The sequence below is a fragment of the Pseudophryne corroboree genome, chromosome 4, assembly GCF_028390025.1.
Source record: "Pseudophryne corroboree isolate aPseCor3 chromosome 4, aPseCor3.hap2, whole genome shotgun sequence".
Classification (NCBI taxonomy): domain Eukaryota; kingdom Metazoa; phylum Chordata; class Amphibia; order Anura; family Myobatrachidae; genus Pseudophryne; species Pseudophryne corroboree.
The window spans coordinates 638,254,711-638,268,943 of record NC_086447.1 but is presented as its reverse complement, the minus strand read 5'-3'; the positions used below and the strand labels follow the sequence as shown (position 1 = coordinate 638,268,943).

At 45.1% G+C, this 14,233-nt stretch overlaps 1 protein-coding gene across 1 annotated transcript in view; it reads right to left on the bottom strand.

Annotated features, from left to right (window-relative positions):
* The window catches only part of CNKSR3 (CNKSR family member 3), a 315,713-nt gene that overhangs the window by 110,907 nt on the left and 190,573 nt on the right, over window positions 1–14,233 (bottom strand). Inside the window, exon 5 of the mRNA XM_063917716.1 lies at window positions 3,141–3,182. Coding sequence (XP_063773786.1) covers window positions 3,141–3,182 — 42 coding nt within the window. The remainder of the gene's footprint in view (window positions 1–3,140; window positions 3,183–14,233) is intronic.

The window sequence follows — 14,233 nt, the reverse complement described above, 5'->3', positions numbered from 1 at the left end:
CCGTGAGCATGTGAGCATTGCCCCACAGACCAAAATTATAATGAATCTGCAGGAAAAAGCTTTTTAGCAGTGAAATAACATCAAGTTGAAAAGTAAGGCACAAATTGCTTACTAGCTGTAAGCTAGATGCAGGACAGAATATACCAATATTTGTATTTCCACCTTTTGAAAAGTGAGGCACAAATTGCTTACTAGGGATAAGCTAGATGCAGGACAGAATATATCAATAGTTGTATTTGCACCTTTCAAGCAGATTACCTAGGTAGAGAGTGTTTTGAAATAGATTAGATAAAAAGTGTATAGATTTAAATTAGACAAATAAATAAATAACTGGGTACTTTGCAGCAATACCATATGTTATCTCATAACAAACATAATGTTCCATATAGAATCCAGCATAAAGCAACATAACACAGTGTGGGCAATAGACTGTCAGTTGCAGAATGAGTACACTTTGAAAGCAATAATTGTCATCATTAATAAGGACACGCTATGTGTACAAAGCCTCTGTAAGTCATTTAACTTAGTACTCCTTGGCAATAGTCTGACTGGGCTAGTAATGAAGGTAATTTTTGGATTATTACACAGATTACCAATTAGTGATCAGTCTCCCTGTGTAGGTTAAATACCTTCATAGAAATGAATCTGAGGAGACAAGTGGCTGTGGCAGTTGCGTCCAGACTTGTTGCTAGGCAACCTCTCCTGTCCGTGCTGTGTGCACGGAGTGGAAAGTATTATTCCCCCGTCACGTTGGAGACCAGAGGGGAATGCGATGCCTGTAAGGAGAGCTGGGCAGAGGCAGCAGGGAGGGTGTGGAGTACCTGCTGAGTGCTGGAGAGGAGTCCGCACGCCGGAGCTCCGTTACGGAGGTCCCGGAAGTCGGACGCCGGACCGGAAGTGACGCGCGTTTCGCTGGGCGGAGCTTGTTCACCTGATCGTCTGATCAGTGAGCCCTCCGTGCGTGCCTGTTAACTAATGCTTGAGCCAATCACAATGTACAATAGTGTGATTGGCAGGTGCTATGGCCAATGGGTGAAAGAAGCCTGGGAAATGTGATTGACTGGTCCGGTGACCTATGGGCAGGAGATACTGAAAAATCCTGCGGTGTGACAAGGGGAGCTGCACAAATGCTTGCTATATTTAAAGGGATGACTTTGTTCAAAAAAAGTAAATTATGCAGTTTCTCTTAACTCATTCGGATTAATTTGCTGTAGTAAGAAAGTAAATGAATAAGAGGTACAGGATAATGGTAGTGTGAATAAGGATTACTTGAAATAAAGCAAAAACAGAAATAAATAATTATTAAGCAGCAAATATTTATACATTAATTGTTAATTATTAATTATTGATTAGAAGCCTGATTGCTGGTGAGGTTAGCTGGGTAATAGGATGTGAGGGGAAGGGAGGTGTGAGAGTTGGAGGGGAGTGTGTAAAATTGGGATGAGTGTATGAGGGGTTGTGAAGAAGATAAGTTGCAAGGTGTATTCGGGTGAAAGAAGTGTTTGGGATGAACCTTTGCGTAAGGTTGAGTTAAAGTTTCTCACTTGGAAGGTAGTCATGCTTTTGGCTCTGGCGTCTGCCAGGCGAGTGTCAGAGTTGGCGGCCTTATCTCACAAGAGTCCATATTTGATCTTCCATTCGGATTGAGGACTTGTCAACAATTTCTGCCGAAGGTGGTTTCGTCGTTTCACATTTACCAACTGATTGTGGTACCTGTGGCTACGGATGCTGTAGCAGTTCCGAAGTCTCTTGATGTTGTAAGGGCTTTGAAGATTTACGTCGCCAGAACGGCTCTTGCCAGGAAAACAGAGGCTCTCTTTGTCCTGTATGCTTCCAACAAGATTGGAAATCCTGCTTCTAAGCAGACTATTGCACGCTGGATTTGTAGTACGATTCAGCAAGCTCATTCTTCAGCTGGGCTACCGTTGCCGAAGTCAGTAAAGGCCCATTCTACCAGAAAAGTGGGCTCGTCTTGGGCGGCTGCCCGAGGGGCCTCGGCACTTCAGCTTTGCCGAGCGGCTACGTGGTTGGGTTCAAACACCTTTGCTAAGTTTTACAGGTTTGATACCCTGGCTGAGGAGGACCTCATGTTTGCTCATTCGTCCGCACTCTCCCGCCCGTTCTGGAGCTTTGGTAAAGACCCCATGGTCCTTTTGGAGTCCCCAGCATCCTCTAGGACGTAAGAGAAAACAGGATTTTAGTACTTACCGGTAAATCCTTTTCTCCTAGTCCGTAGAGGATACTGGGCGCTCTTCCCAGTGCGGACCGTTACTTGCAGTGTATTATTGCTGGTTAAATTTGTTTACACGCGGGTTGTGTATTAGTTGTATTCAGCTTGTTGCTGTTGTTAATTCATACTGTTATCTGGTTTCCTGATACTCCGGTTGTATGGTATGTTGTGGTGTGGGCTGGTAGGTTTTCTCGCCCTTGGTTTAAACAAAAATCCTTTCCTCGAAATGTCCGTCTCTCCTGGGCACAGTTCCTATAACTGAGGTCTGGAGGAGGGGCATAGAGGGAGGAGTCAGTTCACACCCAGTCAAAGTCTTTTCAGTGTGCCCAAGCGCCTGCGGATCCCGTCTATACCCCATGGTCCTTTTGGAGTCCCCAGCATCCTCTACGGACTAGGAGACAAGGATTTACCGGTAGGTACTAAAGTCCTATTTTTTTAAATTTTACTTTTTCATACATTATGATCCACGTGGACTACAATTGGGAACGGTAACCTTGCCCGAACCATGGCGAGCGAAGCGAGCCATGCTAGGGAACACGGTGCACTTATTGGGGCTCCCGGTCACTATACGGAGAAAACGACACCAAAAAAAGTAAAAAAAAACCCTCATGTTGACCTAGTACATGTCGACCAATAGTTGTCGAACTAGACAGTGTCATCCTACTTTTAGTCGAGCTTTTAGTCATGCGGCTCTGACTGTCGATCAATAGTGGTCGACCTAGATACTGTAGAAGACGCAATGCACATTCAGGCAGTACTAGCTGCATATGCTGGCCCAGCGCATAATTGCCTTTTTATTGGTTTCAAACTTTTCTTGACTTGAGACCTTTATAGTTTTAATATTGTAATATGTTTGTGTTTTAATGCATTTTTATTAAATCACTTAATTATACATAGTATATATACTTACAACATTTATTACTGAATCTTCCATTTCTGCAACTGTGGATTCCTGTAAAGCAGAATACAAAAATACTATTATTAATATATTTGGTGGAAAAAATAGGATTTTGGTACTTACCAGGTAAATCCTTTTCTTTGAATCCATAGGGGGCACTGGAGTACTCTTGGGATATGGACGGCTTTAGCAGAACAAAGGCACTGAATATTTAAATTTAGAACTTTCCACCCCTCCATATCCCCGAGTACCTCAGTGTTTTTTACTGAGCCGAACAGGAACTATAGAGAGGTTGACAATGGAGAATTCCTATAACATAACGGACAACAACAAAGTTGACACATAACGTTACTGACAACGAAACAGTTGACACCATAACCGATAGAACCTTATAATTTTGAACCAGTCGGAGAAAATGTGTTACCATAAGATCCCCTGAGCTTAATACAACCCAGGTAAAACTGCTCTGGGTGGGTGTCCAGTGCCCCCTATGGATTCAAAGAAAAGGATTTACCTGGTAAGTACCAAAATCCTATTTTCTTTTTCATTCACTAGGGGTCACTGGAGTACTCTTGGGACGTACCAAAGCTTCCCCCGTGGGCGGTAGAGCTGTTTGACACCTGTAACACTAGGCGGCCAAAGCTAGATGCTGATGCCGCCAACGTATCAAACTTGTAAAAGCGCACAAACGTGTGCACTGAAGACCATGTAGCCGCACGGTAAAGCTGCGTCGTAGAAGCTCCACGACCAGCTGCCCATGACGTTCCCACAGAACCTGTGGGATGAGCTATTACTGATGTAGGCGACTGTAACCTAGCCTTAAGGTAAGCCTGACGTATAGTCAGTTTTATCCATCTGGATAAGGTCTGCTGAGAAGCTGGCCAACCCCACTTGGCAGCATCATAGAGAACAAACAACGTATCCGTATTACGAACTGTAGATGTTCGGGACATATAAACGCGTAATGCGCGTACCACATTCAGAGTTCTAGAATGTGCTGTCAACACAGAAACTACTATTGGTTGATTGATGTGAAAAGATGACACTAGCTTTGGTAAGAAATCGGGATTCGTCCGAAGTTCCGCTCTGTCATCAGGAAACACCAAATACGGTGGCTTGCATGACAAGGTACCCAAATTTGAAAAACGCCTTGCCGAAGCTAAGGCTAGAAGAAAAATCGTTTTCCAAGTGAGAAACGTAATATCCACTTGCTGTAAGGGTTCAAAATATGAAGACTGTAAGAAATCTAAAACCAGATTCAAGTCCCATGGCGCTGTAGGTGGAATAAATGGAGGCTGTACTCTGAGGACACCCTGCAGAAAAGCGTGTACCGACGGCAATAGAGCCAATCGTCTTTGAAAATAAATTGACAACGCAGATACCTGCACCTTCAGTGTAGATAAACGCAGTCCTCCATCCAACCCCGTCTGTAAAAATAACAGAATACGGGATAACTTGAAAGATGATGTCGGAAACTTCCGAGCTTCACACCAACCTATATAGGCACGCCAAATTCTGTAATAATGAGCTGCCGTAACCGGCTTCCTAGCTCATAACATGGTTGGTATAACCGATACTGTAATGCCCTCTCTTCTTAAGAGGGCGGTCTCAACAACCACCCCGTCAAACGCAGCCGCGCTAAATAGGGGTAAAAGAACGGACCCTGTTGTAACAGGTCTGGACGTAGTATGAGCGGCCAAGGATCGTCTGCGAGTAGTCCGCGGAGATTCGAGAACCAAGCTCTCCGAGATCAATGAGGCATCACTAGTGTGACTGTGACGGACTCTCTTTTGATCCGTTTTAGCAACTGAGAGAGCAGCGGAAAACGGTGGAAACAGATATACGAGGCTGTACGGCCACGCGATTGTGAGAGCATCCACCGCCACTGCCCTTGGATCTGTCGTTCTGGACACATACTGGGGCGTTTGTAATTGTGGCGAGATGCCATCATGTCCACCTGAGGGTAACCCCACCTGTGAACCAACATGTGAAACACCTCTGGATTTAATGCCCAGTCTCCTGGATGAAAATCCCGACGGCTGAGATCATCCGTCTAGCAGTTGTCCACTCCCGGAATGAACCCAGTCGACAATATCACCTTGTGGTATTCTGGGCAATTGAGGATTCAAGCTACTTCCCGCATTGCCATGCGGCTTCTCGTTCCTCCCTGGTTGTTGTGTATGCGACTGCCGTCGCGTTGTATGACTGCACTTGGACAGTCTGAGAGCGAAGCATGTAGTGCATTGTAAATTGCACGGAGTTCCAGGACATTTATAGACAGCAATCTGTCGTGATCCGTCTAGAGACCCTGTCGCTGACCATTTTAAACTACAACTCCCCAACCTCTGAGACTCTCGCCCAGAGTAGAGACACCCTCGCCCCCCTGTGGGGAATCTGCCTATGTGAGGGCGAACCACTGCTGTTGAAATGGACGCGAGTGAAAACCTCCGAACTGAAGCGCTTCGAAAGCCCATCATTGTTCCTAATAGCTTGAGCACTAATTGTACCAGATGGCGTATAATCTGTACTTTCTGGTGTAGTAGGTAAATTCTTTGATTTACCGTATCTGGAATCATACCTAGGAATTGAAGTCGTTGAGACGGAATTAGATGCGATTGTTTTTGAAGTTGACACTGCAACCGTGGTGTACGTTAGCAGCGCAAGTCGGAGGAGCATCTGTTGAGACGGAGCTCTTATGAGCAGATTGTCTAAGTATGGAACGATTGTCACTGCCAGGGATCTGAGATGAGCTATCATCACAAACATCACTTTGGTGAATACACGAGGCGCTGACAAGAGGCCAAACGGTAGAGCCTGAAACTGTTAATGGTTGTGGCGTATTGCAAAACGCAAGAACCTGTGATGAGGTGACCAAACCGGAATGTGTAAGTACGCATCCTGGAGATCAAGCGCAATCATGCAATCTTGTGGCTCCAAATATGCAAATACTGACCGCAGAAATTCCATCTTCAATCTGTAGTAAGTGACTTACTGATTGAGACTGCGACGGAGCCCTCCGGCTTCGGTACCACAAACAGACGGGAATAATAAGCCTGACCTTGTTGGTGTACCAGGCCTGGAATTAAAAACTGCTGAATCCAGCAGAGACTGAATGGCAACCTGCCAAAACGCCTTCTTGTCGTCCGACAGAGGCAGTCCTGCCTTGAAAAACCGCAGTGGCGGGAGACAGCTTTCTTTTAACCCTAAATAGCGGATACATCCATGAGTGGATGTCTGGAAACCCGGCAAATGTAACGTGTAAAGGCGCGCTCCCACAATTGGAAATTCGAGATGGGCTGGGAGCCTGTCAAGCCACTGGCTTGTTGTGACTTTAGCGCCCTGGCGTTACAAGGCGTGACTGTTTTTGTACCACAGCCTTGAAAAGACTGAAGTCTAAAGGCTTTAAACGCCGGACCAGAGTATTTCCGTCTTGATACCGGAGGAGGCAATGGCGGGAATTTGTCAAATTTAGGACCAAAGAACTTCTGGCCTGGTCGTGCTGAAACTAGCGACGATGAAAAGCGAGAAGCGAGCTAACAGGCGGCAGCAGAAGCTGTACAGAGATACTCAGCAGCTTCTCAGATGTGATTAATGATAAGTATAACGTGATCGACATTGTTTCCATACACAGAGCGCCCTAGTGACCCAAATGTATCTTGGGTCTTTATAAGGTTTGACACAGACGAATTCACCAATGGCGGATTCTCCAATTTAGATGTCACTGTGTGGAAACGGGTAAATAGACTTAAATCTTAGTAAGATATCCTAAATAAGAAACCCATTGAAGATCTGTCGTTTAGTAAATACGACGGATTAGATGTTAGAGGCTCCTTAGTCTCTGTAAATTTCAGAGACTGACTCACTGGTCATTAGCATGTATGGTTGTCAAAACCCGCACTATCTGACTGCTGGTCTAATGTGCCCTCCTCACTCGTATTTAGCGCTGTGAGGTTTGACATAGAAATGTCAGACTGCAACATAGCAGAAATGTTTAAATTATAAGACCAGTTAAATTAACACCCTGGTACCCAAAGTGAAGTTGGACCTTTGGAAAGGCTGAGACTCCTCCGTTAGAGCTGGCGGAGTAACTTCCGAGACTCCGATCTTACCGCTCCTGTCGAGCGGAGTCAATTTGAATTGCCAATGCTTAACATAGGATCTGGGAATGAACCGGCTTCCGGAGTGGAAACCTACAAAACATACTGAACATGTGTTAGATTTATGTACAGACATTGTAGTAAAACTTATTTTTAGTCTGTGCTGGAGCCTTACTCCTTATACAGACAGACAACACAATAGCCAAAGGACAGACACTTGCACGACTCAGTAAAATTTTTACTTAAGGTGTGTAATATATATATATATATTTATGGCCGAAATACAGTTCACATGGCCAGCCTATGTGAAACCTGAACCAAAATTCCCACTAACACCCCTGCGCCTCCGGTGGAGTAGAGATGTAGGGCAGGAACCTTCTGGAATTACAAACTGGAAGAAACAGGAAGCATGGTTAAAATGGCCCCCATACCATGCTTACACTGATAATCACAGGACAGGTTACAATACCTGCTGCAGTGTAAATATAGGCTCAATAGTCATTTATACAGTGATAATCACAGTCTAGTATACAGTGATAATCACAGGCAGGTTACAATACATGCCTCCAGTGTTAATATAGGCTCAATAGCCTATTATACAGTGATAATCACAGGCAGGTCACAATACATGCTCCAGTGTTAATATAGGCTCTGCCTGCTGACTGCAGTTTAATATAGGCTCTCTATTAATACCACCTATAGATATGGCAGCCTGTCATGCTATTCTTTCTCTTACATTTTCCCCCTTGCAGCCGCGCTGTAATCAGCCAGGTCCCCCCACCCCCTTCCCCCTGTACTCCCTGTAGCGCTGTGTCTCAGCGGGGAGCCGTGAAGCTCATTGCAGGGAGGCGAGGGACACTTATTGCAGAGCAGCGGAGGTCGGCTGGCCGGAGCGGCGCGTAGCGGCTTCCGGCGTCGCTAGCCGAGCTGCGGCGGGTCTCCCCCTCTGAGCGCTGGCACTTGCAATACAGCGCTGACGGAGCGCCTGGGGCGGGCGGACGGAGCGGCCGGACGGAGCGGCTGGGGCGGGCCGGCTGTATGAGCGGCGGTGAGCGGGCGGCATTACAACACGGACCCCACACAGCGGGGCGGCAGCCTGCGCTGACTGCCCCGTTTCCCCAGCATACCTTGTTGTAGGGAGGCCTGCGACGGGCTTCAATCTGTAAGCTCCGAGCTCTTCAGTTTATGGCTGCGACAGGGCTTCTATCTGTAAGCTCCGTCCAGCTGTTGCAGGAGGCAGTGGAAAAGTAAAAATGTAAAAGTAAAAATGAAAAATTAATAAAATCTTCAACTAAGTGTGGGAACTCCACACAAGCCTTGTTAGTGCTGTGAGCACAGAAAAAACACTGAGGTACTCGGGGATATGGAGGGGTGGAGAGTTCTAAATTTAAATATTCAGTGCCTTTGTTCTGCTAAAGCCGTCCATATCCCAAGAGTACTCCAGTGACCCCTAGTGGATGAAAAAGAAATGCTGTTGTTGCTACAATATACCTATACTCTTTTCAAAAATGTAAAATGTAGAATAAACTGCAGTGATACTCATAAACCTGACTATGTAATGTTGGAAAACACAGTCATCTGTTTATGCAAGGCAGGACTAACCACACAGTACATGGTAGAGCAAGAGGCAATGTAAATGAAAAATAGTGCTTTAGGCGAGAGATATTATAGGTTTATTGATGAGATAAGTGAGACATGACTAAGAGAAGAATACACCAAGCCCATGTTACACACCAGTAACAAGAAATATAGTTTTAAATGCTTATTCTTATTTCTATTTTATTTACACTTCTCAGTTGTCACCATCGTCTCTCTACAGACTTAAGACCGTTTTTCTCACTTTCTGAAGTACACTTCAGTCTCACTACACCTCCCTCAATTTATAGTGAGTTTTCTCTTAGATAGGAAAAATTATTTATTCACTGTAAAAAGGCTTATTGAAAGTGACATGAATGATTCACAGGTCACATGAATTAAAAACACAGTTGGCAAGTAGTAATAAATTTTTCACAAATTGATAAAGCAAAATAAATGGACCTGATGCTGGGTTGAATTTAAATTTGGTCCACCTAGTAGAAATTGTGAAAATCTATATTGTCCATGCACAGGGGCGTAACTAGAACTTTGTGGCCCCATAGCAAAATCTTGAAATGGACCTCGCCCCCCCATCCGACCATCCAGCCCCCCAGTCTTTGTCACTACAATGTCCCTTAGGGGCAGGAGAGAAGGGGAAGCTAGTGAGAAAGATGGTGTCAGGGGAGAGAGAGGGAGAAAGAGAGTGAGAAGCGAGTTAGAGAGAGAAAGAGAGTGGGTGTTCATGGGAAAAGAGGGAATGAGAGAAAGAGAAAGACAGTGTCAGGGAGGGAGAGAAAGAGAGAGAGAGAGAGAGAGAGAGAGAGCGTTAGTGAGAGAGAGGGAGAAGGAGCGACACTACTTGACTACAACACATGATGGGGTGGAGGCATAGACGGACAGACAGCGGTTATGGACGGACGGGGGCATGGGTGGACCGACAGACAGAGAGAGCACCATAAGGGGATATATATGGACGAGCAGGAGGGGGCATAGAAGGACAGATGGACGGATAAAGCACCATATGGGGGTATAGACAGATGGGTGGGAGGGGCATAGACAGACAAACGGATGGATAGAGCACCATATGGGGGTATAGACGGATGGACTGACAGACAGGGGCATGGGCGGACAGACAGTGCACCATATTGGTGGCATGGATAGACAGGCGGACTGACAGGAAAGGGCACAGATGGACGGACGGGGGCATAGACGGACGGGTGATAGGGCCACAGATGGACAGACATAGCTGGCCCCTTTAACTATACAGCGTGCAGGGGATGCAGCTGTTATAGGGCTTGGTGGCTTGTGAGGGCCACTGCACCCTCTAGAATTTATTATTATTTCTTAATTTTTTTATTTGTAATCACTGCTACTGCGCTGGGTTCGGAGCCCGGAAGTATACTTACAGGGAGTTAGGAGGGAGGCAGGAGGCAAAGCTACTTGTTCTACAGTATCCTTAAGCGGACGAATGCGCACTGATTGTACATGACAGGTGAAGCTTATGCAGGCGCAGCCACGTTTCCGGATGCTTCAGAACAAGTGGCTCCCCCTCCCTCTTCCCTCTTTGTAAGTACATTGCCAGGCCCCAAACCCGGCGCGGCGCGGCAGCAGGGATTACAAATATAAAATGAAGAAAAAAAATTTTTTTCAGAGGGTGTAATGACTTGCGTATACTTGGCACTTGTGCCTCTTTATGACTAGAGAGGGCGAATAGGAGCTTGAAGGGGCATGCAAACATAAGCCGAGCACAGTAAGAGCATGGTTATGCAAATGTACCTCATGTAGACCCAAAGAAACACAAATATGTGGAGGAGGAATGTCTCTGCACCTGCTACAGGGCAGGTGTAAATACACCCTGGTGTTGATTACTTTGTGTAATCTAGAAACATACTGTATACTGCCAATGCAGAGCTACAGAAATGTCCTCATATATTATTGCTATAGATGTGGCAAAGAGCCCCTCTCGGCATGCTAAGTCCCATGCGACTTTACTAACACCAGGTGTCTTTTTTGCGTCTTTTTAATCAAATGCATCTTAGTTGTAATACAATGTGACTAGAACGCACCAGGAGACTATGTCATTTGATATGCAACACTGTATAGCGGTGCGTGACTGAGTCTGAATCGGTGGGCCTAATTCAGATCTGATTGCAGCAGCAAATATGTTAGCAGTTGGGTAAAACCATGGGGGTCATTCAGAGTTGATCGCTCGCTGCCGATTTGCGCAGCGATCAGGTGAAAAAGCAGCATTTATGCGCATGCGTACGGGCCGCAATGCGCACGCGCGTTGTGCGGGTACAAAGCCCGTTGTAGTTGTGCACAGGTTCTAGCGAAGTATTTCTTCGCACTGACGGCCGCCAGAAGATTGACAGAAAGGGGGCATTTCTGGGTGTCAACTGACCGTTTTCAGGGAGTGTTTGCAAAAATGCAGGCGTGTCTGAAAAAACGCAGGCGTGGCTGGGCGTTCGCTGGGCGGGTGTATGACGTCAAATCCGGACACGAATAGGTTGAAGTGATCGCAAACGCTGAGTAGGTTCAGAGCAAACTGTTTTTGCAGAGCTCAGCTGCACAAGCGTTCGCACTTCTGCTAAACTAAAATACACTCCCCAGTGGGCGGTGGCATAGCGTTTGCACGGCTGCTAAAACTAGCAAGCGAGCGATCAACTCGGAATGACCCCCCATGCATACCTCCCAACATGACCCTCTCCAGGTGGGACACAATGCTCTGTTTCTGGACTTTTCTCTTAATTTATGATTACCGGCACCTGTTTTGAACAGGTTAATGGTTAAGAAAGGTGTTTCAGCACAGGTGATGGCAATCATACATTAAGACGGAAGTCCAGGAGCAGAGCATTCTGTCCCTCCTGGAGAGGGTCATGTTGGGAGGTATGCCCCATGTGCACTGCAGGGGGGACAGATGTATCATGTGCAGAGAGAGTTACATTTGGGTGGGTTATTTTGTTTCTGTGCTGGGTAAATATTGGCTGCTTTATTTTTACACTGCAATTTAGATTTCAGTTTGAACACATCCTACCCAAATCTACCTCTCTCTGCACATGTTATATCTACCCCCCCTGCACTGCACATGGTTTTGCCCAACTGCTAACAAATTTGCTGCTGCGATCAACTCTGAATTAGGCCCAATGTGCACTGCAGGTGTGGTAGATATAACATTTGCAGAGAGAGTTAGATTTGGGTGGGTTATTTTGTTTCTGTGCAGGGTAAATTATGGCTGCTTTATTTTTACACTGCAATTTAGATTTCAATTTGAACACACCACACCCAAATCTAACTCTCTCTGCACATGTTATATCTGCCCCCTTCCCCCGCAGTGCACATGGTTTTGCCCATTAGCTAAAAATTTTGCTGCTGCAATCAGATCTGAATTAGGCCATGTATACTTAGTGTCACAATGTAGCAGATGCAGCTTCACCCGCACACAGATATACAAGTGTCACATATCAAATGACTCAGCACAGTCTTCTGGTGCGTCCTAGGGTGTGTACACACGGTGAGATCCCTGCTATGTTCGATTTTGACTATGCGATTTCCCTTGAACTCCCCCAGAGGCCAGATAGCACAGATAGTACAGATTTTGAATGTCTGTGCTTGAGATTTTGTCTATGTACGATTTTGACTAAGTGCCAATTTTGACTATACTTTGTACTAGATAGTACAGTAGATAGTTAAGATTGACTTGCCTGCACAGTCTATCTAGCCTTACGATACCGACCCCACGGGAGCGCGCATCGGGATCGAATCTGTATCGCAAGCTGCCTAGCACCATGAGATATGCACTAACTTTTCATAAGATTTTGACTATATAGTCAAAATCTTACAGATTTATCTCACCGTGTGTACACACCCCTAGTCTCCTAGATGCATTTTTGGGTACAGAGACGCAAAAAAACAAACAAACAAAAAAAAACTTGGTACTAGCAGAGCAACACAGGACCTAATGGCTCACTCGCACCAGGCGTCTTGTATCACATGGTGTCTTAATCCTAGTTGCGTGTGAACACATCTGTACATGCATCTTAGATGTGTACAACCGTGTATATAGGTGGAAATATGGTATTTTAAGCCCACTGTGTGACCAACTCTGCATCATCCCAATTCGACGCAAATGGAGCCAAATAATGCAGTTTCAAGCTTCACACAAAAGCTTCTGCTGGTAAGCTACCTAAATTGTCCATAAAAATGTTCTTTTTATGTCTATATTTCCTGATTTGAAACAAACTAAAGTATTATTGTTACAGTACATTTTGTGGAGTCCCTACGGCAATAGTCAGTGTGAAGTGGGGCAGATAATAGTAAGGAAGTATTATTTGTACACCCTACTTGTAAAAGACCTTGACTGAGGAAACCACTGTTGTTCTTTTAACAAGAAAACAAAGAGCAACCAAAAAAACATTTGTATCAGTTTCACCGACAAGATGAGATGGAAAGCAGAATTCTTTGCAACCCTGCTGGTATTTTAATATTTGGGTTAAGAATAGTCTAATGGTAACAGCAGTGAATCATTAGAGGCAGATCACAGCAAATAAAAATGCAAACTCTATGAAGCTGGCAGCTTCTCTGGGAAGTATACAGTATCTTGCTCTATGTGCTGCCAAAAGGGGAGTCTGATGTTGCAAGGCTAATGCCACCCATTGTGCTTACCTAATCTGCATATTCTATAATATTTCTAAATATATGTCTTACACAAGTATATTCATTCCTTCATTTAGATTCATCATGTAACTCAGTTACTATCGTTCACTCCGTCTATGGGGGTAAATTTACTAAGGAGGGAGTTTTTTTTTAGAACTAGTGATGTTGCTCATAGCAACCAATCAGATTCTACTTAACATTTATCTAGCTGTTTCTAGGGAGATAATAGATAGAATCTGATAGGTTGCTATAGGCAACATCAACAGTTCTAAAAAAAAAAAACCTCCCATTTTAGTAAATTTACCCCTAGGTCTCTGTTTTCATTCAAAGACCTCAATCACCTTCTGTGGGCCACAGTCGCATCTCCATAGCCACACATCCTGCACAGTACAACAATAAGCTTCCATAAGCAGCACTTCATGGCTATGGACAGGTAAGGTATTCTCGGTTAGGCATCAATTAAAAACAAGTCACCATTGTATGCCAAAAAATGTATTCATAAAAACCTAATCTATGTCCATTTGACAAAGAATGGATCATTCAATGTCAGTAGAGCATCTGTAAACTGCAATCGTTAGTGGTTCAGTACTGCTGGTGTTGTCGTAATCATCATCATCTACTATTTGCACCTGCCCACGACACCCACATGTAAGGGCTTTGCCATGTCCATATGTGTCCTTCCCCAGTCTGCATGTGTTCACAAGTGCACTAACACTCCTTTACTGCACTTGGCCTGCATTAGAAGGCCCACATCCCAAATCCATTCTGCTCATCCAGGTG